Raw genomic sequence first — 27,618 nt, 5'->3', positions numbered from 1 at the left:
ATTAACAGCATCAGACAGATTTCCAGAGAGTTCTGGTTCTTTGCATTGGAGAATGGTTTTAGAAACTGGGACATGGGTGCTAATTGTGCTCATTGATGCTAGGATGGCCCTCTCAGTTTTTAAGAACATCCATATGTGTATACAGACCTATGCATGTAATACACACTTCTATACAGAGTTTATCTAAAAATGAACAGGTCTCTAATTGTAATTCACAACCACACGAGCATTTGACTTCTCCTTCTTGCTTATCTCTAAGCTCCACCCAAAAGTGACAGGTGACTGAGTTTCCAACAGATGAGACTAATGCTTCATTTGTTGCTGGATTCCCAGTGTTTGGTGCTTATATTTTGAGTTGATATGGAGTTTACTCCACAATCTCAGTTCTGAAAGGGGCTAGAGATAAATCTGCAAATGTTACAAAATATAGATTTCCAAGACTAAGATCACAACAATTTATTAGGGCAACCGCACAGGAAGGTGTGCTAACAAAGGTCTCATTTAAATGTTTTTATTCAACTCGGTGAAGGGAAAGTGACAGTAATAGGCCTAAGCCACAGAAAAAGGATCCAGGCTTCCTTGGAAAGGATTCAAGTGCCATAAAATGATTTGTTTCTCCACAGCAATTTACATTTATTAAAATAGATAATAGACGTAATCATTGTCAAAATAGAGCTTCTAACCCTGTACAATGTCTTAATACAGTCTCCAAGCTCCTGACAAACAGGCACAAAGCCATGGCAGATCAGACTCTAAGTGGGGGATCACTCTAAGAGCACAGCAGAAAAAAAAACCAATCTCACTTCTGGGAAGGGAAACAAGAGCTGAGAACAGCCTTTGAAGGTGGAGGGTGAAGTACAAAGAGAAAGGTGCTAAAGTGATGCCTTGGCTGAAGAAAGGACCCGGCTCTGATGTGACACTCTGCATTAACGATGCTAATTTATGCCTGGATAAGTGTGTGTGCATGACACAGGGAATTTAAAGAGGTCTGCATTATGCCCGGAGCTCATCCACAGTCTTGCAAAAGGCAGGTGCTTTATGCAGGGACTGCTTCACCTGGGCAGAGATGTCTGGTTTTTGTTTTTGTCAGTTTCATGGGAACAAACCATTTGCCTCCTTAAATCTATTCTATACTCATTTCTAATCTATTCTTTACCCTGAAGATCGAAAAAAGACTTCTTTTTAAACAGATTCGGCTATTGCCTCGCATCTTCTACGAATTCAAATGTTTTCTTTAAAAGAAAAACAATATAACAAACAAAACAAAAAACCCACAGGTTCCTTTTAGTCCTACCGGAAAAAGCAAAAGAAGCTGCACGTATTTTCAAATATCTTCAGGATGGGGTTCCCAGCTAATGGTGTGGAGGGGAAGGGGAATTCAGGCTACATCAGCTGCCTGCCATTTCTCGGAATGAGCATCTTTTCCTCTACCTGACCCAGTCTTTGTGGGTGTGGTTATCCCCTCGGGCCAGCCTCCCAACCCTTCATCATCGTCCCTACAGTACCCTAGGGATTGAACCTTCATTCTTTTATCACTGAAGACCTCTTGTCCAGGTTTATTTCTTTTTAATTGTACACTATCATAGCAGCGCAAAGTCTTCCTTTGGTCACATTTGTCATCGTGCACTTAACTTCATTACTTTTTGATTAATATGCTTTCCCAGAGGCTCTTGCCATCCCATACTTGTGGCCCCCTCACTTCATGATTAGCAGAAAATGCCCCCTGAATATCCATTGAGTAAATAAATGAAAAACTGACCACAGCTTCCACCCGCACAATTTGTCAAGGTTTTCTGAGCAATAAAGCTTGAGATGCTGAGGAATATACCATTACACACCAGAGATTTGATTGGTTGCCATAGAGATGAGTGTAAAAAATAGCACTGGTAGGCTCTTTCCAAAGAAAGAGAAAAATGTGATGAAATGAATTATATCTTGGACGTGAGTCTAAGAGGGCACGAAAAGTCCTAATCAGAAGAACTCCTCTATTAATTTCTAAGTCTTACACCTTAAGGTCAATGTTATTCAGGAATTTGGGGTTATTAAGTAGCTGTATCACATGATAGGTGCTATAGAAGGCTACCAGGTACATGCTAAGCAAGAAAGATGGGCACTTCCTTCTGGGTGGGGCACCTAACCAGCACACTAGCAAGCGAGATAAATGGCTCTCTCACTTCAAGTGATGCTAAATGAAGATGCTGCCAGGAGTGCAAAGAAAGACAGTGAAGACAAAGACAGACAAGCTCGCCTTCACTGTTCCGTTATGACCTGTGCTGATACAAGTGCCTATGTAGGTTCATGCTTTCCTAGACTATAATGCATCCCCCTTCTGGAGCAAATAACTAGGCAAAAGATACATAAGTTTTCTATGGAGTAATCTAATGTTAATCCTGAGAGTCACAAAAGAAAAAAACAGTTCCACAGTTTTGAGCTAAATTTGAAGCAAGCTTTAATTAAAACCGATCGTGATGGACTCTGGTAAGGTTCCCTCTTTGGGATTCCAGCAACTGGAGACAAGTCACCTGTTGTAAGGGCTTTTAAAGAACAAAAACACATGGCCACTGTATTTCCCATGTGGCTTTGTTATTTCCTGAGAATTTTACCTCCCAGAATTCCAGGAAGTTACCTGGTCCTTGGGCAGGTGGGGCTTACAGGTTGATTTTGGCTCTTACATTAACCCATCGGCTTCTCAGCTGCCAGCCCCACCTCTTCCCCACCCCCATCATGCATCCTGTTTTCTAAGATGCATAGCTCATCAGAATGTCTATTTCCTGACAAGATTTTTTTTTTAACTTGGTGTCAGTCGAGAGTAATTAGGGACACCCAAAATATTATAGGCAATACAGAAATTATAGATTTTTGCAAAGAATGGATGGGGAATCTCCAGATAACCACTGTAAACCCTGAGGCGGTGGGTAGTACTGGATGCTTTTCTGGTCCTTGAAAATTATGTGAAAAATATTTGCTGGATGAGTGGACATGCATCAAAAAAGCCAGCTGAAGCGTGACTGCAGAGGACTTGAACACTGGGAAACAGTATGAGTCCCACCACCCTCTGACTGAAAACGATGACGGGTCAGGAGGGGAGAAGTTTACAAACGTAACCTAGGCTCTCCCAAAGCACATGGCTCAGGACTAAGGATCCAGATCATTTTCTCTAATGGAGGAGCGACATCAACAGATTGACAGACCATTCCCATTACACTCCTGAGCAAATAAACTAACAGTGTCTTTGTTTTTAACCTAACAAATTATAGATTGATTACGGGTGATTAGTGACCATGAATACACAAAATTGTTTGCATTTCACTTGGAAGTCTGAATTATAGTCTTGTCTTCACACTAGCTCAGTCAAGCTTCCAAAGGGAAAGGCCCCTTATCTTCCTTCAAGCAAAACTTAAACTAACAATTAGCCACAAGAATCAGACTCTGATGCACAGGGCTCCATTACTTTGGTTCATTGCTGTTCTGCCTGCTGCAGAATCGGCCTCTCCCTTTGTAGTGGATACATACTCTTCTGCCAAAAGACGGTGCAATAGCTCAAAAGGTTCTTATCATTCTCAGTGCCTGAATATGCATTGGTGAGGGAAATAGACCTGCTTCTGGGACAGTATTGCAAACTACCCTGATCTCTCTCTCTCTCTCTCTCTCTCTCTCTCTCTCTCTCTCTCTCTCTCACACACACACACACACACTCATGTCAGCTAGGTAATCAGGATTCAAAAAAGTCCAGTGAGGGCCTTGAATTATCCACATTAAGATCCAAGGTTCTTAAAAAAGGGAATTGGGTAATTGCCAAGCTTTGGTTTAATTTTGTGCTGAGCTGTACAGAGGGGCATGGAATGATTAACCGAGATTAACAACCTCAGAATGTTTGGGCACCTTTTAGTATAGCAATTGCCATTTGGGACCAAAAAAAAAGACCCCATAATCCATCTCAAGGAAAGTTCTTTTGCTTAAAAAAAATAAAAAAAAGGTTTCCCAGGGAGTGTCAGTCTGAACTACTAACTTTCTAAGCCCACCAAATTAGAGTAGTTTCTAACAAAACAAGTAATGGCAGTTCATGTGTCTCTGCAGCCATGTTCCCTTTTTATTCTGTGCTAGCTTCTAAACAAATCGCTCATGCTCCAGCTCTGTATGCAAAGGGGCAGGAGGAGTTAGAGCTCTGTGCTGTTTAGATAGCTTTCCAATCAGGAGAATGGGTCTCACCTTTCAGCCTAGCTGGCCTGGAACTCACTATGTAGACTAGGCTGCCCTCGAACTCATAAAGATCTTCCTGCCTTTGCCTCCAGAGTGCTGGGATTCAAGGTGGCCTGCCACCACACCAGGCCTGTTTGCCTTGAAATCTGCCTTATGAAGTTGTTAGGTTGTGAAGGATACAGTAGTGGTGGAGACATAACCCCTAAAACCAATCTTTTTTTCTAATCCTAACCTACTTCCTGGATATTTTGTGCAAGTTTAACCTCCCCAAGCCTTGGTTTCTCTGTGTATAAAGCACATCCAGCAGAAGTGTCACCTCATAAGGTGATGACTACACTTCAGCAGATTCTTGGCACTAAGCGACACCCACGTGCTTAACAATTATTAACTATGATATAAGGTGGCACTCACTAAATAAGAGAGATGGCTGCCAGCCTCTTTACACCAATCTCCTGCCATAGTTTCTTGTTTTAGAAAATAGAGAAACCATATATGGTTTCACACCCCAAGTGTTAAATTATTTCATGTTGGAAACTCAAGACAATCTTAACTGAAGTCTAATGGATTCAATTTTTAAAAATAGGTAAATATGTGAAAATGACACTTTTTTAGTAATTTCATACACTTTATACTTCACATTTATTCATTCATAAACTATTTAAAATGTTTCAATAGTTTCTAACCCCTTAGTATTTTGAAAAGGGCCAAAGGGACAGCCATCTTTCTTTAAAAAGCCCCTAAAATGCTATCCTCTCTCTCTCTTTCTCTTTCTCTCTCTCTGGCTGTCTCTCTCTCTCTCTTCTCTCCTCTCCTCCTTCTTCTCTTCCTGTTCCTCCTCTCTCTCTGCTCATGGTGGAGGAGCATAAAAATTGGAGATTTATCCAACTCTTTACCATTTTATGTCGTTAAAGCAACATTGAAAGTGTAACTGTTGGTTGAAATGAAAGAAGATAATATCCAGGGAAGAACGAAAGTGAACTTCACATGAAGCATACACATGCAGGTATTATTTATAACCATCTTACTTAAAAAATATCTATGTCTGTGTGCCTGCTCGTCTGCATTTACCACATGCATGGAGGTGCTCTTGGAGGCGGGAAGGAACATCAGAAGTTATAAGAAGGCTGAGAACCACCTGGAATGAGCGCTGGTTCTCTGCAAGAACAACAAGTACTCTTAACCACTTACAAGCCCACTGAGAAATATCTTTGGAGAGTCAAGTGTATAGTTGAATGGAAAATCACCTGTTTCGCACAGACAAGGACCTGGATGTGAGCCTCAGCATTGCCAAAAGAAAAGCCAAAGAGTCATCTTCTGAAATCCCACACCTCCCTCAGGACATGGTGCCTGGTATGTTTTCGTTCATACCTGGACAGAGACCATATACCTACAGATACGTACACATGCTCAGCTACATAGTATTCTCTACCTTGATTTTGCCTTTAGCCACTTTTTGAGTTTCATTTTTCCCTATGACAATTATTCCTTACAGGGGTTTCCCTTTCTTCTTTGCTTAAAGGTAGATTTTATCATGAACATCTTACATGTTGGTTTGTGATACAAACTCAGTATTCATACTGTCCTCTGCTACAAACTCTACGTCAAAGGAACATTTTTGGTGATCTTTTTTTCTTAAATCAAATTACAATTGTTTTCACTTTAATTTTCAGGATGCAAAACTACATCCTGTAAAGCTAAACACCTTTGCCATACACAATTTGAAGAAATGAGTTACAAAAAATGTCATCTGAAACTGTTCAAGGTTGCTAGAGGGCTTCCGAATATTTAGGATTAGTGTATAGTTACTGTTCTTTTTCCTACACAGTGATTTCTACTTTCACACTTGAAAATCAACTCTCTGTCTAGATTGTTCATTCCTCATTATAGGCAAAGCAAGGGGCCTATTTTTTTCTCTTTTGTCTCCAGACCCCAAGCCCTGTTCAACCAATTAATATATCTGTCTTGTTTCACTAGCCTGTTCACCCACGTCTCTATCATCAATAAAGCAGACTGTGCTCTTGTCTATCTTGTCTACCAGGAACTCTTTCTCTTGGCAATTTTAAACTCATTAAATTTATCATTTCCATGTACATTTGATCATAATAGTACTTAATTATTAAACTCATAAGTCAAAGTATGTCTCACGTGCAAGTATTTTAAAATATGTATGTATGTGTATATATATATATATATATATATATTCACTCTCACAGAACAACCATTAAGCACTATTGACTCAGTGCTTCCATGTTGCTATCTGGTCAAGAGTAGCAGGCATAAATGGTAATACCTTTGCTTCCATAGGTGCTTTCATCTGGGTAATTCATGCTTCATTATTGTGCCACTATTCTCTCGCTTGGGGTCCCTCTTGAGTCCTGTGACAAATATGGGGTTCAGATCCAGGCTTCAGGAAAGGGAGGTGGTGCTTCAGGTTTTGGTAACATACTGCTGCATTTACAGACTTTAGACCCCAGCCAGTCTCGTAGGTGAGACTGTTCCTGTTCCTGACACAGCAAGCTCTAACTAATAGCTTAGAATCTTACAAAATCCCAACCCAAGAGATTGTATTTATTACTTCGTGAGGATCAAATCACTCCCAGCCTGATGATACTGGCTGAAAGGTTAAAGATGGAGAAGTAACTTATTTATATATTGTCTTCTGTCTTGCAGAAGTAATAGTATATACTTTAAGACTTATAGATAATCCATCTAATATTAATGAAAATAAAGTCTAACATAACTCAACAAATATTACAAAGGTGGCCTGGGTACCGCTGTTGGCTTACTATATGCTGTGTCATATGTGTGGTGCTCACAGCAACCTTATAAAAGACTATATTATCTTCGCTTTATAACAAAGACACATGGGTTTGGAAAAGTTTTATAATTTGTCCTAGGATATAAACCGAGTGACATTAGTCATCTGAAATATATTTTTAGTATAGTACCAAACTCTAGAGATTGCAAGGACAAAAGCTTGTATGGTCCAGTATGAGTTATATTTGTGACCATTTCAGAGTTCCGGAAATATTGCAGACAACAAAATAATTACTCATTCACTGTTCAGTCCACCGCAGGGACAAAACTATTCAAGATACATCTGTTGTCTGACTTAATCCTTAAAACAGATACCTGTGGGTTAGATGTTTGGGTGTGCTACACAGCCATGAAAGGGAGCCAAGTCCATTGGCTTCTTTATGCTTTTAGAAATCACCAAAGAAGTTTAGCTCTTTAAGGCTTACATCACTGGCTAGGAACATGGTCTTTAAGACCTTTTGATTTGGCAAGTAGACGATAATTTTAAAAACAAGGTACATCTCCTACCATGGTTCAGCAAAGAATTTGGGTGATACACAGAAAGCCAAACAAATTCTCACTTATATGTAGAGGCTAAAGCAAACTGACTTCTTGGAATGGAGAGACAGAATAGTGGCCACTGGGAGCTAAGAGGAGGGAGAGTTAAGATAGAATGAAAAGGTGACTGAATGTTTGAAGAGAGGTGATGAAGGCATGGTGCAAACAGGCCAAGAAGAGTTAAGGGAAAAGTACACCAAGCTTCTTTGCCCAAAGAACCTGCTCTAAGAGATGTTGTTGCCATAATTTGCACAGAAATTCAGCACAAAGGAGCATTCTTTCCCCAGGCTGAGATTTCCTTCAGGTAGGAATCCAGGTATTATTTAGTATTTTAACCTGGGAAAAACTGTATTCTGTGAATTAAGATCCATAGCCTTAACAAGTTTTCTACCAAAAAGTAGGCCCACGGTCAGAGATAATGGTTCTGTTTCCTTATTGGAAAAATAAAAACAACAATAAAAATATTCATTTGTTGTTCACTGCTGTAAGAGTTTCACAAACAGTTTGAAGAAATCTAAAGCACTGATGCATGTATCCAACTTCTTCAGTCACCCAAATTTGATCACTTTGTAGTCAACAATTTAGGCAAGTTGGTTTACTAAACAAACTAATCTGGAAGGCTGAAAGCTGAAAATACCACTAGTACCACAACATCTGTGCGACAATTTGCTAATTGTTTTCATGGTTCAAAGAGATTGTTTTTCAAAGGCCCTAGTTTAATGCACACCTCACAGAAGCAGAAATCAGTTCTGGGCAGTATGAAATGGACAGAGGTATCTTCCTGTGAAAGCAATACCAAACCACCATGCCAACCTTCAGTGCCCAGACACCCTCAGGAGCTCATCAAGGAACTTCAGCATATTTTGTTAAAGATGCCTGTGCATTCCTAACTGGATTTTGAAGTATCATAGTGTTATTGTCTCTTGCTAATCTACATGACAAAGCATAATTTCTCTTGTATGTAGATTAGGATAAAGATGTCCTATGGAGGACAAAGAGAAAAGAGAAATTCTACCCAGAGTTCATCTTGAAGAAATGGAGCAAAGAGGATATGTAATACTATTCACTGACTTTTACTCCATATTCCAGTGACTCATACAATCCAAAAACTCCAAGAGCAAAGAGGAAAAATTAAGGAAGCAATTTTCCTAGTAACTTCACATACATCTTTAGGCTATGGTTTAATTTCAAGTCATCTATGGATTAAAATGGCTTCATGGTATGATGTCATCAGCCTGCTTTTCTTTTTCTGGTTCCTTTCTTAAAATATTTTGTAGGTCACCAAAAGCGGGTAAAACTAAAGCAAAGATCATGCTATTCTTAGCATATGGTTTCCTTGGAGCTAAAACTGGAAACGTGTATTTTTTGAAGTTACTAGTTGTAGAGATAAAAATCTGTTTGATCAATTGCTCAAAATTCAGCTCTAGGTCACCTTACCAAGGACACTTTTTAGAAAATCAATAACAGAGTGCCTGGAGGTTGCATGTGTCATGAACCCAAGGAAGAACACCAAGGTTTCTCAGACATAGCAACACAAAGCCAAGTCATCTTATGTGTGGATGGCATTTTCCTGTCCACATTACTCTGTTGCAAGCTGCCATATTGCAGAACACTGCTCTCTAGCAGCTGCCCCCTGTGTAGACCTCTCCTGTGGGTATGCTTGTCAGTAATCCACTGATTAAACATTTTAAGACTATCTTTGACAAAATATGCCAGAAATTCCTTCAGGGTAATTAAAACTACCTTCTGTGTCAATAAACAAAGCCCATGAGATCTTTCATGTGCAGAAGGGTTGGCTGGAGACCACTGGCTCTAGGACATTTTTTTTTATCAGATGGGCTTTCCATCACTGCAGTTGATTTTTACTGACTCATCTACACCCTTGCCCGCCTAACCCTGAGAAGACTGGCTGATGTCAGAGACAGCATCTTACATCTCTTGCCCTAATCAAGAGACTAGGACTAAACCAGGACTGAAGCTAAGGCCAAGCTCACTCTTAATCTTTTTACCTAGTGTTTTAGGTAAGAGGGCTGAGGAGGATTACTGCTGCAAGTTACTACTGCTCCAGAGTTCCAAGTGTTTTCTCCCTTGAGGAATTATTGTGCCATCAAGGTAAAAGAAGGAACTCAGGCGAGTATCTGCTGCTCTGATATACAGAGGCTCATCTTCCACACACAGCATGTACTCTATGAATTGTTTATCTGTACACTGAAAGCTTATTGTTTTTATTATATAAACAATGTGGACAGGTGTTCACAACTGTCATACATTATAGGAATACAGAGAGAAATGACCTAACATTTAATCGGCTTGAAATAATTATCATTAATTTTTTGATGGTCATCTTCTTTATAGACTATTATAAACATTTAAGCTTATCTAAGAAGAACCCTGCTGTACACTGCCTTTTTATTATGGATATAGATACCTTTAATTCTTCTTAAAATATGGGAATTTTGTTTATAAAAAGGACATTTTGCTTATCATAACCAATATTAATAACTTTTTGTATTTTTCCTTACGAACATCATAGTACACTGACTCATAAACATGAGTGAGGTTTCATGGTCAATAAATACTTGCAGAATGGTTCAAGAATAGAATGACAGAATAAACAGAAACGAGTGTGTAAAATGGCAACAAGCCAGAAGAAAGTCTGGGTCCTTATGAAATTCACATAGTTCATCAGTGACAGCTTCTTTAAACTTTAGCTGGGGTAGGACACCCTGACTTCAGCATCTTTACAGAAATCCACAAGTCCGAATTCCCATGCGAAGAGCACATGACTCTCCTTTGAGCCATCTTGGGGAGGTCAGCTTCACCCCTTTGCAAAACGTTTGTCTCACCAGGACTTGTTGATTTTTATGCCCTTTATGGGATTCAGGTAGGAAGACTCACAGGACCCCAGCTCCTCCCTCTCACTTGTTGCATGAAATTCTGCTTTAACTGCATGGCCTGGAGGAGGCGCTACAGTGCATAGGTAGAGGAAGAAAGGCCAGGGGAAGGAAGAGTCTCCAAAGCCATTAGGAGGAAGCCCCCATTCCTGCTGGGTAAAGGCTTTCCAGGGGGTTCTGTTTTGGGGGGATTACTTACACTCCTATGAGTAACTGTTCACTAATGCTCTGTAAGAAAGCCCAATAAACTCATTGGTTCCTTAGAGTGAACCTTGAGAGAATTAACTTTCTTTGACACTGGATCCTTAGGAGAGAAAATTGTTGTGATTTGTGTCCCCTCTCTCCTGTTGTCCCTCCCCCCACCAAAGGAATTTTAGGAACACCGTGCAACCAACTGCTGCCCTAACTGCAGCAGAGTCATCCATCTACTTTTAAATGAAATCAAGTTCAAAACATCTTTTATAAGCAGCTGCATGCCAAAGACTACCTTGTCCTGCATGCATTAAACTAAAAAGCAAAGATGAAATCCTTGCCTTTCAGAAAGGTCTGCCTTATCAGGGAGAAAATATGAAGCATCTGCCTTGCCCTGGATGGCTGAACTCAGACCTCAGCTTCCACATTTGTGAAGTGGGAAGACTATCTATGCCTCATAGAATTGTGATTATCAAATACCTTCGGGCATCCAAGGAAATAAACACTTTGATGAGAAGCTGGGTTGGGGACAGAGACTGTGAATACTTAGGAAGGGAATTAGTACACACAGAGGCAGAGGAGTGTGAGTGGTCCAGGGCACTGGGAGCCAGCATAAGCAACCTTAGGTGGTTTGAAGATGAATTCACGCTGAGAAGATGAGTGGGCAGGGGGAACATTAACATTCATAAGCACAGGGGAAAACTGGGAGCAGACTAACCTTCTTAAAGGGCAAACAAAAGGAAAAAAATGTTTTGCCTTTTCAGCATGCGCCAATGTCTAGATAGAAAAGATCCCTGTGAGAGACTCAAAGGCAACCTGCTTGTCAAGTTACTGGAAAAAGAATAGAACCTGGTTTTGCACAGCGGGCTCAACCCCAAGTTTCTAGGACCTATGGGGAAGAAGAAAACTCTGATCAGAAAATTTCCATTTCGTATTGTGCCCAGGAAGCTCTCGGATTGACTAAGCCTCTTGGCAGAAGAAACACAATGTGACAGTCAGATCGCTTTTGTCCCCCCCTCCCCCCAGCCCGGAGTTCAGTCCTGCTGAGTCCTCAGCATCCTTTTCATCCCTGGCCTTGCACAGAGGTAGGAGATAGGATTAGAAACCAGCCACTGTCAAGGACCTTGGACACCGTCCTGTAGCCCTCAGGGAGTACTGCTCCCTAACCACGTCACTGATTTACTTTTAAACTAGCATGGTTGAGAAATTCCCAGAAGAAAGTCCCCACAGATCTGAGCTGCCTTTATCCCTCCCTGCTTTCAAGACAGAAGAGGGTGATGATATTGGTAGATTTAATATCATGAACAGGTCATTTTAATAATACTATATTGCCAAATCTCCATTGAAACTCATTGTTTCTAGAAGGTGCCTTCATATTCATGATCCTCTAAGGAAGCACTAGTTTTCCTACCCATCTCCACACTTACCTATTCATTCAACCACTGTCCATCCATCCATCCATCCATCCATCCATCCACCCATCCATCTATCCATTCATCTTTAAATTTTATGAACTGAGCATGTAGACCATATACGCTATATAATTTTAATGCTTCAGAAAATGTTTTAATATAAAGAGATCTTAAAGAACCTGGTATCTTGACTTCAAGCGCCCCAACAAATCAAATGAACCAGAACTTCCAACTGACTTCCAATTGTAAAAACCAAAGACAGCCCAAATCTAGACAGCCAACAAGAGTTTAAAATGGACTCAGGACCACTAAGAATATAATAGCATCATAACATATTCATACAGATCAAATGAATCTGATTTACATTATTTTTCATTTCCACCAAATTACAATGTCAATTTTTGGAGAAAACTAGCAATATTATGGAAGTCTGAAGACAATAAAAGGTGGAATTACCCTTTCTCAGCTTTTCCTGAGTTCAAATTACGTTCAACTATATGCTTACTGTATTAACTAGAAAAATAAAAAGTACAGCTTTTAGAAATGTCAAATTTGTGCCCCACGAGAGGTTAGCTCATTAAGCAAGCACACTGGTTGTCATACTGGGTCAATAATTCTTTGAAGTTACCTACTTACCAGTTTGAGGAAAATTAACATTTCTGGGTCACCAGGTTCCATATACTCATCTACAAATGATGCCCGGGAACCATGAAAGTAATTTTATTTAACATAAGTGGGCAACTGCATCTTGGGAAACAAACTGCTCACCCGTGCACTTAATGGTTTAGAATTGAACCTTCCTCTTTGCTCAGAAAGGGTAAAAGAGCCAGAGCTCCAGGAGAGAATGGGCCAAAGGGACTGGATTAAAAATCAGTGACTTTTTTTTTTTTAACTCTCATTCCATATAACTTCCCCAAGATGAATTTAAAAGACCTTAAAAATCTGTGGGAATGAGAAGTTGAGGCAAAGTTGTGGCCAGAGCAGAAGTGGGGGTGGGCCATATTGGTTGCAAAAAAAAAATTTACTGGTACAGCTCTCTTAGAAAATAAGTTATAAATATCATGTAGAAATAAATTGCTCACGTCATGTAGTTCAGGACTTTAGAAACTGAAGACATGATTTGAAGACAGCCTGCTATTTATCACACAATTATAACACACTGGGCATAATTTGAACTTAAGGGAGTAGTAAAGTTATGATTCTACTACAGGATAGTACAGAATTATCCCCTTAACTGAATCCAAACTGCACCACTTTTACATGTGAAACACATACACACAGATGGAGACAGAAAGAATGAGAAAGAGAACAATTAAAAGGAAATATACAAAATACTGATGGTAGTTAGTCTGGAGCTAAAGGTAAAAATGCTTTTCTTTTAGGCTTTTCTTTACACACTGAACACTCATTGCTATGCACATACTTGGTTCTCTCTTAATACCAGTGCTTTTCCACACAGTATTAGTCTTACTAGTACATAGCCATTGCCACAAACTACAGAGGAAGAGGTGAGTTATTGGGATAGGTTCTGGTCCTTGTCATGAAAAGCTCATTGACTGCTGTTATAGAATATCCACACACGTGTAAAAAATGAAGACTATATCAAATTTTCATCCTATTAAGTTATTCAAAAGGAATTATGACATCTAAAGTATATGTCCAAATGGTTTGTACAATAAAAAGAATGTAGCATATTTCAATTTGTGCTTAGAAAACACACATTTGGTTTAGATATAAAAATTGCACATTTTCTCTTATGTGAAATCCAGACTAAACTATCCACATATTTACATGTACAGAAATTTACATTACATACATAGCCACCCTACAGGAAAGCGAAAGAGAAATACTTGATTTTAAAAGCATTAAAACTGAGCCAGGATCCTGATGTGTAAATAAAGCTCCTCTAGGAGGTGACACAGGGGGAGACAGACTTCTGCTCTTCTTCTTGAGTTGTGTGTTTACTGAGAACCAGTAGTTTGCGCCCAACTCTCTTCATGTCTATTTCACTTCATATCAGGGCAAATGGAAGAATGGTGTAAAAAGGAAAAAAAAAATGCTTGTCTCAAATGAAAGGTAAGTTGGGTGTTTTCAAAAGGTGACCAGAACTGTGGAGTTAAATGGAGTAGACAACCGCAGACATGCACCATGAAAAATCACTCTGGTGAGGTGACTACACACCCACTCAGGCTCAAGCAGACAAAAGTGCCTGTGGTCTTTGTCGTAATGGGTCTGGGGTGGGCAAGAAAAATACAGCCCTAGACATGAGAGTCCTATAACATGTATGCATTCTATTTTTCACTGAAATTAGTGAATATTCTTCTTCAAAGGGAATGCCACTAATGGTAAGACAGCTTTTTGAACTTTCTCAACCCTTTATCATACATAGGATGAGAGGAATTCTTTTACATGTCTGGCATCAAAACAATAGATGTTTCTCTATCTCCCACCCTAATTTTGTAATTAGAAAAGGCTTGGCAAAGATACACAATCAAAGGGCCACCCAGGTCACCTACTGGCAAACCTGGAAGCCGCATAGAACCTGGTGTGTGTAGTTACCTTCACTTTTGTTGAAGGGCAAAGTGTAATCTGCCCAAATAGATGGAAAGATGTTTTGAAACAAGAATAAAGAAACTTCGGCAGACCCCCCCCCCCCACACACACACACAACTCCCAGCACACCCTGTACTATCTTTGGCAACCCAAGGCTTTGTTTAAGTTTAGAATTAGTGGATTTCACAGTCTCCGTTGTGACAGTGGAGGATATACTGCAGCCTCCCTTGTTTCTGAAAAAGCATGGGGGGTTTATACCTCTTTATGGAGTGTTTGGTGCAGAGAGGAAAGGCCATTGTGCCTGTCAGATCCTGTCATGGAGAGTTCAGCCTTCCTGCTTGGCACTTGCTCTTCCCTGTCACTGAAGCAAGATGAGCAGCACCCTGCCCATCAGATGGTTATTTGTCCCAGCAGCCACCTTTGCTGCATCCCGGATTCACTCCAGCCTACGGCTGTCTCCAGTACCCATGCTGCAAGGCAGTTCCTGCCAACAACTTTGCCAAATGGCTCTTCTCTCAAAGTCATGGGCTGCCCAGACAGACTGGCTCCTCCATCTGCAGCAGCTTTTGGCAAAGAGATATTTCCCTTTCTGGCTCTACCTCTTGGCTGCATCAGAGCCTTCTTGCCAGGAGAATGATCTGGCTCCTCAGGAAGTACAGCCAGACCTGGAATTCTGGAGCTACTCAGAGCTTATGCCTCTGTCCCCTGCAACACCCCCACCCTCCCGAGCCCAGTGTCTGAACATACCAGAGACCCAGATGATCATGAATACAGACAGAGATCAATGCAGACATTTACAGCCAATAAAACTACAGATTGTTCCTTCCCTCCCCCACCTCCAAACTCATCATTAGCACATTAGGAAACGGAAGCTCAGAGACCGAAAGTGACTAATTACTGTGGCAGGCTTGGGAATCCTGGCCAGGCCTTCTGATGTACATCCCATACCAGTGAATTGCCTTACAATTTTTGTTTTCTCATTCATTTTCAAATTCTTGATTAAAAGCAGGGTTCTTTGTTCTGATGTTGACTAAGAAGAGTATTTTTGAAAACTGTGTCGACATCATGCCTTCAGTTTGTCTGTAGTCATGGTTCAGCCACTAAGAAGAACTGATCTACTACAGCGCTGAATCCAGCGGTTAGAATCAGGCAGATGTGGGTGTGACTTGGGTCACATCTACTGAGGTGTAATAACAGCATTCTGCTTAAATGTTTTCATTTAAAGGAAAGGAACCAAAGGAACTGTGAGGATTAAAATGGGAACATACTCTAGAGGCCCAACTGTCCATGGCATACAGAAAGCTTTCTCCAACTACTAGCAATCATTCCTGTTTATGGATGCTCAGGTCGACGCGAACTTTAGATTCAGTACAGCATACATGGTAGTAGCATGCTTTCTGCTCCTTTTTCAGGTCCTTGTGATTAACTGCCTAATCAAGGTTACACGAGAATAAATGGGGGGTGGGGCAAATATGTCTTCTTACCACCCTGCTAAGAAATAGTAACCAGCATCTATCTCATCTTTGAAGACGATAAAAATTAGAAAAGAGAATGTCTACTCAAACACACACACACACATGTTTACAGGTTATCATTGTGACAGCTTCTGTAATAGAAAAACACAAGCGGCCTTCCATCCATTCATACAGGAACTTCTAAGCAAACTGTGGGTACAGTCATTACATGGGCGTCCATGTGACCCATCAGAAGGCACAGGCAAAGAGGAGTTCTGACATGGTAACAATCTTTACGACTATAAAAATTGCCAGGCGAAACCAAAGTACAGATAAACAGGCAAGGTACAAATTCATTTTGGCAACCAGTCCCATGAGGCATACACCCCTTCAAAGTTCTTAGCTTTCTGTGGTCAAAACTTGCCCACCTCTAAACCCTACACAACTCATTGTACAGTATCCACACACTCTCCTTCATTCTTTGCAGTTGTCGTAATTAAGGTTTCTTCTGACAGTGTGACATCCCCCTTCCTGTTGCCTAGGATGGTTTGTTCATCCTCCAAAGAAGCCAGTGAATGCAAATTAGTTTTCTATGATTTTACACACACCTAGTGTAGCTTCACTCTTACTTCTTTCCTTCGTGAACTTGGAGCCTAAGAAGTTGAGGTTCCTGGGTTATTTGCAACAAACCCCTGGTGAGCTTGTGGAACTACTTTGTGTCTTCAAATGGAGAGCTGGGGCAGGGCTTTCAGCTAAACTTCTGCAGTGCCCCATTAGAAAAGCAGGAAGGAAATTGGGGAGAGGATTACATGCCGGATGGAAACTATCTTCTTATCATGGGGGCTCTGGGAACGGGCTTTGGCCTCATGAACCTTTACATCTGTGTGAAAGAGATGTACCAACCAGCGTCTCTGCCACTCTTTCACTGTGGTCCAGGCACTGATAACAGTTGGTGCTGTCCGTTGTTGATGGGTACGTAGCTGATGGGCACTGCCTGAGCTCAGTCCACAAACTCACTGCACTGTTAACATATTAGAGTGGGGGTTGGAGACACTGAAATCTCTGTTTAGAAAACTCCAGCTAGTTCTCACATCTTGACTGTTTGGTTCCATAAATATTTCATTATTTTTATATTAGAGCGTGGAACTAGTCTACAGGAGTATGTCAGCTATGGGCTCTGTCACTGGGAGAGGGAATTGAGCTCCCTCCCGGTGATATGATAGAGAGGGCCCACAGATATGCTGTGCTCTGTTGGGAAAGGGTCAGGCTAGTGAACCCGAAAGCACTGAGTGAACAGCAAGGGGTATCTGACAACAGGTAGAACTCAATTTGAATTCTGTCCACCAAAATCCTCACAAGAAACAGAGTGGTTGGGCAAAGAGCAGATGCTTGGAGTCCAGGTTGTCCCAGGCTCGGAGGAAGTGTGCTTGCAATACAAATGTGTATGAGTTTGTTTGGTTCTTTGTATCATGGAATTTATTATTCTGAAATGAGGCTAATGTTTGATTAATTCGGCCAGCCTCCCAGTTTTCTCAAGGAGATTAGGCGAGTAAACATGAGAAACACCTAGGAAAACTGGATTATAGTCAGTACTCAATGACACCTTCCTTCTGCTTTGCCGTCTGAATGGGACCCTTGGTTGTTGTTGTTGTTGTTTTTTCTTAAATGCAAATGCCGGAGTCTAGGAATGTCAGCCTATCGGCGTGCTCTTTTCATTGAGCATTATCAGTGTTTTGACAGGGCTGCTACAACAGCAGTCACCCCAGGTTCACCGCTATGTTTCTGACCAGCACTCATAAAGGGCTTGGAATTGGCCCTTGGGACCTGGTTGCTAATAATGAATACTTGCTGGTAATTTCAATGCACTCTGGTTATTATATTGAGTTGCAGAACATCTCCTGTCCCCAGAAAGGTCACTTACAATAGCATAAGGCATAACAGCTTCTTTCCACCACCTTCCATTTCAGGTTTTTCTGAGAGCTCACTCATCCATATGCATTGCAAGTTCCATCCCGATCCGCCATTTGCATACAAATACCAAAGCAATTGAAGGAACTAGAAGAGGCTTTCTGTCATGGGACAGCACCTCCTTTTATTTTTCCAGTGCCTTTCCTGTATCGTCATCTTAAAAGCTATCTTCACACACCTGCCCAGATTTATTCACCACAGCATCCCTTCCTGGAGGAATGGCGGAAGGAGCCTGCGCTTCCTAACGCTGCAGCATTTCATTGGGAGCTTACTTTAAAGATGTCCAAACTCTTCTCAGCTGAGACTGGCTCCTTCTATTTTACCGCCCTGCTTACACACGGCCATGTATTGTTATTTGAAAACTTTTGGTATTTGGGTAATCATAATGATCAAAATCTCTATTTCAATGTGAAGCACATTTTGCTGTAATTTCTTGATTCCTACTAGGATCTGTTTATTTGTACTCATTGCCTCAAAATCTACCCCGAAATAAGTTTCTCATCTGTGTCTCATCTATTCACATGGTTTTAAATAATTTTAATATGCTCATGTGATCGAATATCATTTAAATATTTAATATTTAAATATCTAGGCCTTTCTTGTGCATATCAGAAGCAAACACCTGCTTACTGGAAAGCAGTGGTTCTCAGCCTGTAGGCTGTGACCCTTATGAGAGGTCACATATCAGATGTCCTGCATAACAGATATTTACGTTATGGTTCTTAACAGTAGCAAATTAAAGTTATGAAGTATCAAGGATGTATGGTTGTATGGTTGGGGGAGGAACTGTAATAAAGGGTCATCGCGTCAGGAAGGTTGAGAACCACTGCTCTAGAGCCTCGATGTAAAACTACACGTGCCAAGGTCCTCTTGAAACTTATCAACTTCTGAAGCCCATTTCCTGTTTTTCTGCGAGGACCCCTTGTATGTGTTCTCATGACTCGGAGAGTTGTCTTCAGCACTGACCGTTGCATTCACACCCAAACTATCTTATCATGTACGGCCTGTGCAGTCTTCCCTACAACGTCTCCAGTCCATCTGACTCTCCATGTCTGCTGCAGCCACTGCCCTGTGTACAAATGCATCTCCTCCTTATCTTCCAGCTTTTCTCTCTATTCAGCTTATTCTCAGCCCTCTGACCCTACCCTATGTAGCAGCCAGACTGAGCATTAGAAAAAACCAAAACAGGTCTATCTTCCCTATAGAAATCTTTTAATAGCTTTTGATCCATCTTTGGGTAAAATCTAAGTTCCTTTTTAGCAATGAGGTTCAATGTGATCTGGTTTGTGAGTATTGCTTCAGTCTCCCTTCATCCAATATTTTTAAATTTCCAAACAGACAGCAGAATGAACAAGACTGCTTTACAGTGAGACTGTCCCTGGGCACACTTGGGTTTTATATTAATGTACTATACAGTTTATCATATTGCTATCCATTCACCCATTCCTCTGTTCTTCCATTAATCATTCCTACTTTTGGTGTATTCCCAATTAAGCACAGGCTCCACCCTCATTCTTAAATAATCTCCCCTTACAGTCTAGCTATAGTCATTTATCCGTTCCTTGATTCCGCCAGATGATATTGAAACTCTGGGCTCCTGTATCCACTACCTTTTCTGCTTAAAACACCTTCACCTCATTCTGGAGTTCTAAACTTAAACTTCTAAATCATAATCTACTTTGAATCTCAATCTAGACCAGACATACATTCCACCATATGCATGGCCCATATATTGACTTGCTAAATTAACTATATCTGTTAAACTGGACATCCCATAAAGGCAGAGGCCACGTATGTATTTGAACATTTTTGTTCACCTCTGCAGAATTCCACGTGATGTTTCCAGAAAAGAGAAACGTGGAATACACCAATAACCTGAAGAAACTACATTAAGCAGTTAACTTATTCTCTCTCTCTTTCCTCCACCCCCTATTTTCAATGATGTGTAAGCAAGACAGTTTTTCTTAAGGCTTCTGGGGGGAAGATGGAACTTATTGATGCCAAGATACAACCAGCAATTAACCAGTAATTGGGAAAATTGCTAAATGACAAGTTCTCTGGCTAGAGGACCAGCCAAGAGAAGACTGGTGGCTTTTGCCGTATCCCAAATAACCCTTCCCCTCGAAAGTTCCCATTATCAATATATAGCCTAAAGCCAGAGGATGTTTTATGTGTAAACACAGTTGAACACTCACAGCTATAGTGGATTTGGGATGATTCGTGATAGGCAATATCCTGAATGCTTTCTCTGTATCAAATACATTTTTCTTGTGGTCAAGGTTCTAATATCATGCCCATTTTACAGCAAAGAAGACTGAGAACAGTAAAGTTATTTTAAAGCATTCCATTTATGGCACTATTCTGTAACCCCATTTGGAAGCACAAGATTAATCTATAATATCCACAGAATGCTGCAACAAAGACAGGTGTTTGGACTACTCCAGCAGATGTCTAAAAATGCAGAAAGGATTTCACAGTTACATCTGAGAGATCCAAGAGATGAACCCTTGGTTAGGGAACCTTGAGTCTCCTATCTGATCAAACCAGTATGTTGACCTATGCTTGACCCCAACTCCATCCTTCCTTACATATCACCCATGTGCACATTTAAAAATTACTTCTGAAAAGAAATCTACTCAGATAGAAGCTCAGTGTATACACTCAGGAAATCATTGTCATCTTTCCGGTTGTAGGAGGCAGCACACAGAATTTTCTAGAGAATGCATATGGGCTTCAGGCACAGTTTCTAGCTTGAAGATTGGACATTCCTAAACATTAGACCTTGTAACTAGTAACATCTCTAGGCTTCAGGGTTAGCACCCCACTCTGGATACGTGGAAATGCACACACAGAAGCTTAGAGGAGTACTTGGAGTAGAACATGCCTGATGATGTCGACTTGAGAAGGAGAGAAAAGATAGAAAGATGGAAAAAGGTTGGGGGGGCAGTAAGTTTGATGGCCCACATCGAGGGAGGGAGGGAGGAGGGAGGGGGAGAGGGAGAGAGAGAGAGAGAGAGAGAGAGAGAGAGGAGTTAGTTCATGGCTTTTGCATTGCTCCTCTTAGCTAGCTAAACCTGCCTGCAGCTACCACTTACAATGTAAATTGAGTTTAAAGTCCTTCACAGTAACTACACAGCAAACCTCTTTCAGCTTTAAATAGAATACTGCAGTGTAGGATGATCAGAGCAAATGGGACGGGGGGGGGGGGGAGAGATCAGAGAAAACATGAAGGAGAGTTTAAGGGAAAATACCCTGCTATGTTCAACTGGTAGGCATATAAATGTAAAGAGATAATAAAGGAAAAGTCTTATTAAAGGACTAGAGGGTAACCTGCCAGTAAGTGAGTTTAAACTGTGGAGAAGGGGGAAAAAAAACTTGGGGAGGAGAATTTTGTCTCAGAGTACTTGGACCTGATGTTCTCACAGGGCAGGCTGGTACCTCCCTGGGTGTTCATAGGAAGGGGTGGGGTGGGGCTATTTCCTTACTGTCCAGCTCAGCTGAATGGATGGCCCATGAAATGAACAGACCAAGACCCTAGAGAGCTTCTTGCTCTACCAAGCTTCTGTTCCTTTTCCCCCTCTTCCCATGTCTTCACCTAAGACCAGGTACAGAGGTCTAGGAGGTTGATTTGTATATGCCAGAGAAGATTAAAAGCTCTTTGCTATAAACCCATGCCTCACTGATAATATACAAACTCAAATATTCCACCCAGAATTAGAATTTATAAAAATGCAATGTAAATAGGTACAAAGGTAGTGTCCAGGACCCTGGAAACATTAAAGGATGCCATTCTAAACCTCTTCCTTTTATAAATGACATTCCTCTATACCTGGCTCCAATTCATTCACCTTCTCGGTTTGATAGGTTTCCCTTCGCCTGCATAATGTAGCAGAAGAAAACAGGAAGGCAACCTTCTTTCTTTGTAGTCACAAACAGAAAGCTCCCTATCTACCACAAAGCTAACAGACTGTCTGTTAGCTGACTTCTCTGGTGGGTGGTATGCCTAGATGTCATATGCTTCCTGGTCACTCTCAGTCACAAAGCACAAAGACTTATAATCACACAACTGCTGGAGACATGTTTTTAGAAATCAGCAAGAATAGTATTCATCACGGGGCAGGGATGGTTGGTTCATCCTACAAAATCACCTCTAAGGTCTGAGGGCTTACAGTGTGTCTGGGTACATGGACAGGCTGGGCTTGATGGTCCCCAGACACCACGGCGATGAATGGAGAAAGTATTTCAACACCACTTGGAATTCTTCTATCTAAAACTTCCAGAGATGTTTGTGGAGGAAGCCACCATTATCCCTTCCCCCATATATGTGCCTTTTTTTTTTTATCCCCTAGAGCTGGCACTCTTACTTGATTCATTGCATTTCTCTGATGTGATTAAACATTACAGAAATCTTAGCATTCCGAAAGAATTGTAGACTAATAATGCACCTTGCAACATTTCTCCTAAGCACTTTCACACACGTTTTCTCACATGGACATTACCGCAGGACAATGCAACGCTTAGTCGCTGGATCAAGACCGACAGGTAGAAAATGAAGCTCAGAGGCCAAAGTTTAGTCATTTAAATAAAACGAAAGCGTCTCTACTCAGTTCCTACACAAAAGGCAGGATGCAGTCCACCTGCTGACTCTAACTAGCCAGCCCAGCGTCTGGGCTGAGGTCAGAGCAAGCTGGCTGAAGGGAGAGCGAGCGAGCGAGAGAGTGAGCGAACACAATTTCGCCTCTTGGCAAAGCTCGGCTTGCTGAACGCTCCTGCTTTCTGCTGGCTGTTGATTCAGCAGAAAGTCCTGCTGCAGAATTCATAATGGTGATTTTTAAAGGCCCCACCGATCCGGATCCCGCTGCTCGCCCCACGTGTCAGCCTCGTTCGCTCGCCGCGGAACACGATTCTCCAGCTACCTTTTTAAAATTTCTGGGTAACATACTTTCAAGGGGAGAGGGCTCCCCCACTTTTGTAAAAAAAACAAAAAAGGCCGTTAGGGGGTTTTGATTGTCTGAGCAGGTAAGCCTGCGAGCTGGAGAGATGAATGGGCAAGAAATGAAGCTATACTCTCACTGCAGCCACCGAGAGCCAGAGAGGGGTGGACCAAGATCTCACTGGGCCCCTCCCTTCTCATCTTAGTCCAAGACTCTTGTAAGCGTCTTGGGGCAAGAAGGGGTCATCTGCTTCCTTGGGATCATCTGTCTGCCTGGGAGCCGCGCCCTGAAAAGCTTAATCCCTAAAGGCCCTTTTAACTCCCGGGGGCGCCTGGTCCACCTGCTGCTGAATGTGGGGCTCTGGGGAGCCACAGAGCCCGGATGGATGAGCCAGTACCCCAACTCATCCCCCACCCCCACCTCCGGCGCCTCGGGTGAGAGCCTAGCCTGAACCCCCGCCCAGTGCGACAAGCCCCAGAGCCCAGAGGAGTCTCTGCCGCTGGGTGCCTGGCCACCGGTGAAGCACCGCCATCCGCAACTTGCACCCGACCCCAGCAGCGGAATGCGGCTGGGCAGGCATTACCTTCGGTTGCATAGCTGTGGTCGCGCAGGAAACTGTTGTTGATTTTGCGGGTATCAATGTCCTCCTCCATTGACAGCAGGCTTACTTGCGTGGGAACCAGAAGCCGGCAGACAAGTATCCATGATCCTACCCCGCAGCCAGTCTCACAGGAGAGGGGGGCAGGGGAGCCAGCGGGACTGCACCATGGTCCGAGCCTGAGGAGGAGACGGGGAGGCGGAGAGAGAAGAAAATAAAAACCCAGCAGTGGAGCTGTCACCTCCTCCGCTCGGTTCTTCGCAGATGCGGTGGCTCCTCCCGTGCGGTGCGCTCACTTCGGCTCCAATTCCCAGCGAGGATGCTGCGCCTGCCTCCTCTGCCTCCGGGTATCAGGAAGCACTGTGATCCCAACGAGGGGTCTGGTCCTGCCCGTCCGCCCAGGAGACGCTCTCAAGTGGGGCTGGGGAGATGCCCAACAGGTTCCCCTCGGTAGGCAGCGGCTCCAAAATGCAAAAAAAAATAAGAGCCCTCCTCCCCCTGGGAGAGCGGGCAGTCGCGACAAAATGGTGCCTTTCCGGACCCACACTGCAGTGGCGAGATGGCAGGGGCAGGATTCGGGCTTGCCTTGTTGAGATGAGGGTGCTGGTCCCACGGGAGGGCGGCTCCCGCAGGTGGGGGCTAGGGAAGCCGGCGGGGAGCTAGGCAGGGCGCTGCTGCCGGCGCCAGCGCGCTCACCCTCACACCCACAGGCGCGCGCGCTCGCGGCAGCTGCTGGTGCTGCTGCTCCTGCTGCTCCTGCTGCAAGAGGCTGGAGGCGGCTGGTGCATTAAAGGCGAGGCTCCTCCCAACCGCGTCAGCAGCCCTAGGACTCTTCCCCAGCAGCAGTGGGAGTCCAGGCAGAGGCTGCGGCTGCTCCCTGCTGCAGAGCGGTGCACGCAGCAACCAAGGACACCTGGACAGCGAGCAGATAGCCTGCAGGTTCACTGAAAAAAGGCGTGGACGCGCTATGCCAGTTTCTCCCCCCTGGTGTCACGCAGCCAAGGGCAGCGCCTGGCGTGTGCTCAGAGCCCCTTAGCTCACTGCTTTGCTCCTGACATCTGCCTGCACTTCATTCAGGACGGTATTTAGGAGTAGGTTCTTTTGGGTAGATGTCCCTTTCGATAACCGGATGTGATGTAGACCGCCCCTTGCTGAAGTTCAAGGGCGAGGCCTGGAGCTCCACGCCTGGAGAGAGCTGGAAGAGGAGTTTATTCAAAGCTTAGCCCTCCAGGCTAGGACTAGAAAACAGAGCAGGGGCCAGAACTTTGAGACTGCCATCCTGCCGGATTCCTTTCCAAGCGGTCTAACACCTAACTGTGAGAAACTGGTGTTCAGAAAAGCATCGGGCCACATAGGCAGAGACTACACAACAGAGGGCTGAGTTGTGCGTCAATACCTTCAGTCTGAAGAAGCCCACTCTCTGTAGCTCTTTGTGTTCCGCTTGGAACAGACAAGGGGGGGCTTCTCTGCTCAGGTGTGCTTGCTAGGATGCCTTCCGTGTGCCCTCAGCATGATTGGTCCATGAACGCAGAAGGGAGGCTGGGACCATCCAGAGTCACTGCTGTCCAGAATTTAAAGGATACAACCGCTCAAAAGGGGCCCATAGGTACTCTTCAACTCAGGGCAAGGGCAGGGTCCTCTTCCCAGCCCACATTTTCCCAAACTGCAAATGCCACATTTGAAAGAAAATGAGATCGTTAACTGTTAGGAAACAACCAAAATACTTCAGCGGAGCGTTGCAAACCACCAGCAAAGCAATTTGGAAAAGAACTTCCCTTGCTTTCCTCATGAAGTACTGTTGGTATCTGTGAGTGTCACTGTAGGGAGAGACATCAGCAAATGTCTTTCTCAGCTGAGCTCCACAAGTTTAGCCAGATGGGCCCTGAGGGACCCGTGAGTTAATTATATGCATACAATGAATGCTTCAGCTAACACAATTAGAAAGTATTTGAAGTTCAAAAAAGAAAAAAATGGGAAAACAAGTCCTTAACTGAGCCTGGGAATTGCCACTAGGTTTCTAAGGAAAAAAAATGTTTCTGGTGGGTGGAAAATGGTATTTTCACATCTAGAAAGTAACTGCATCTCCTGGGGGAAAAGAAAGCGCAGACATGTTTCCCTACAATTAGGAGGTGAAAGGTGAGCTTCTGTTCTGTTTCATAGGCTCTGCTTCATAAGTGCTACACAGTTGTTTGGCTATTTTTTCCAAAGGCCACATGTGACATTTCAAGAGCAGATGAGAACTGGTACACGTTGGCTCGATCCATTTCAGTATGGGTTGTCCTGGCGGCAGCTTGCTTGTTGATGTGGGAGCCTCACAGAGGCTGCTGGGTCCCTTAGCCACACCTTTCTGCTTCTCTTGGAGGTTGACATATGGTAGGGAAGGAACAGAAGGGGAAAGGATAAGTCGCTCAGAGCATCAAGATGATGCCTTCAGGTGAAATGGTTTTTGTCTTCGGTAGCAGGGCTTGGCCCATCCTGGGAGAACCATCCCCTTTTTAGAACGTGGACTACTGGTTGGAATAGGGATGTCTGGTGGAACAAATGGGCTCAGGATTATTGGCCAGACTGGGTTTGAGGAATTTCCCATAGTAACCCATGAGGAATACAACCTCTCCCCAGCCTGAGCGTACTAAGTTTCCCGTTGGCATTTCCTGCCATATTCTGCATTCCCTCAGCAGTACGTAAGGCACAAGTCACAAGAAAGCAAGTGCAGACTCCCACCGCCACTCACCGAGCAGACTTCAAAGTGCAGAGATGCTGTTTCTATTCCCGAAGATCACACCAGTGATCTCAGTAAACCTCTATTATCTCTGTTTTCACATTTATTCTTGTGACACTTTACTTTCCGGCATTTATCTATTCATTATCGTCAAATATTTTCATCGTGTCTCCAATATCAGGTGCCTGCCACTTAGCAGAAGTTCGTTTACACTTACTGAATTGTAACACATACTGAATGAAAAGTAAATTACTGAATATAGTTAATGGTATTTAGTCTTTTATTTCTCTATCCATGCTAAAAATCACACACACACACACACACACACACACACACACACACACACACACAAATGTATTGTGAGCCTGTGGCTTTCTAGCTTATAACCTCTAAGTGCTATGGGAATAACTGTTCCCATTGAATCCAATATGTATGTATGCCAGAAATTCTTAAACATTTGATTTGTGCTAGAATTGGTCTAAATACAGGGAATACAGACACTATGAAACAGAGTTCTTTCCTTCACAGAGGAGTGTGAGCTTTGAGGTAGTACACATGATGTAATCAAGTCCCTTGTGGTGACTAGAAGAGGATCCTGAGATCAAGGTCAGTGTGGGCTACACCTTTAAACGGGAGTTGGAAAGATGGCTCAGCAGATAAAGGTGCCCACAATTAGGTCTGATGACCTGAATTTTATCCCCAGAACTCACACAGTAAATGGAGAAAACTGATTCCTGCAAGTTACCCTTTAACTTTTACGTGCATGCAGTGGTGCGTGTGAGTGTGTGTACAGACACACACTCACACACATTCACAAACATGCTCTCTCTCTCTCTCACACACACACAATGTAATTAAACATTTAAATCAGTCGACCACGGCACAACATCAAATATGAAGCAGTGATAACTGGTAAGGCTGGTTTCCATCTACCTCTTTTGCAGGTTACAAAATCTCACTGAGCCAGAGATTGTGTTACCCATAAATTAGGGAGAATGTGTTATCAGTTCCATAAAAATCACTGTGGAGATTAAACAAAATAAAACGGCACATGGAAAGAACACACAGCTATTGCTTAGATAGCTATTGCTATTGTTTTGTTTTGTCATCATTACCACTATTGATTTCCAGCAAGTACGTGTGCCAGACGCTGACATGGGACCAAGATTCCACACTCTAATTCACGAGATGGATAGTTGGTCTCCGTCATCACGGAACTCAGTGTCCAATTTACAGTTTAAGTAAATGGTGCTACACGCTCCAAAGAGGGCAGCAGAGGGCACTCTGAAAGCCTGACCTAATTCCGCCTGTGTCTACACAGAGAGAGCTAATTACAAACA

At 42.8% G+C, this 27,618-nt stretch overlaps 1 protein-coding gene across 4 annotated transcripts in view; it reads right to left on the bottom strand.

The window, feature by feature from the left end:
* Window positions 1-27,618, bottom strand: part of Ppp2r2b (protein phosphatase 2 regulatory subunit Bbeta) — a 393,334-nt gene that overhangs the window by 219,856 nt on the left and 145,860 nt on the right. Inside the window, exons 1-2 of one of the 4 annotated variants that reach the window (XM_060377327.1) lie at window positions 24,145-24,353; window positions 23,545-23,738 (exon numbers count right to left, since the gene is read on the bottom strand). The exons of 1 other annotated variant lie outside the window; for it this stretch is intronic. In XM_060377327.1, coding sequence (XP_060233310.1) covers window positions 23,545-23,614 — 70 coding nt within the window. In that variant the 5' untranslated portion in view covers window positions 23,615-23,738; window positions 24,145-24,353. Of the gene's footprint in view, window positions 1-6,490; window positions 6,576-23,544; window positions 23,739-24,144; window positions 24,354-27,618 lie in introns of those variants that run through there. 2 more of the 4 variants (XM_060377328.1, XM_060377325.1) reach the window with 2 other exon arrangements.

The sequence above is a fragment of the Meriones unguiculatus genome, chromosome 2 (assembly GCF_030254825.1).
Source record: "Meriones unguiculatus strain TT.TT164.6M chromosome 2, Bangor_MerUng_6.1, whole genome shotgun sequence".
Taxonomy (NCBI): Eukaryota; Metazoa; Chordata; class Mammalia; order Rodentia; family Muridae; genus Meriones; species Meriones unguiculatus.
Note: the sequence above shows the minus strand (reverse complement) of the source record. Positions and strands in the feature narration are given on the sequence as shown.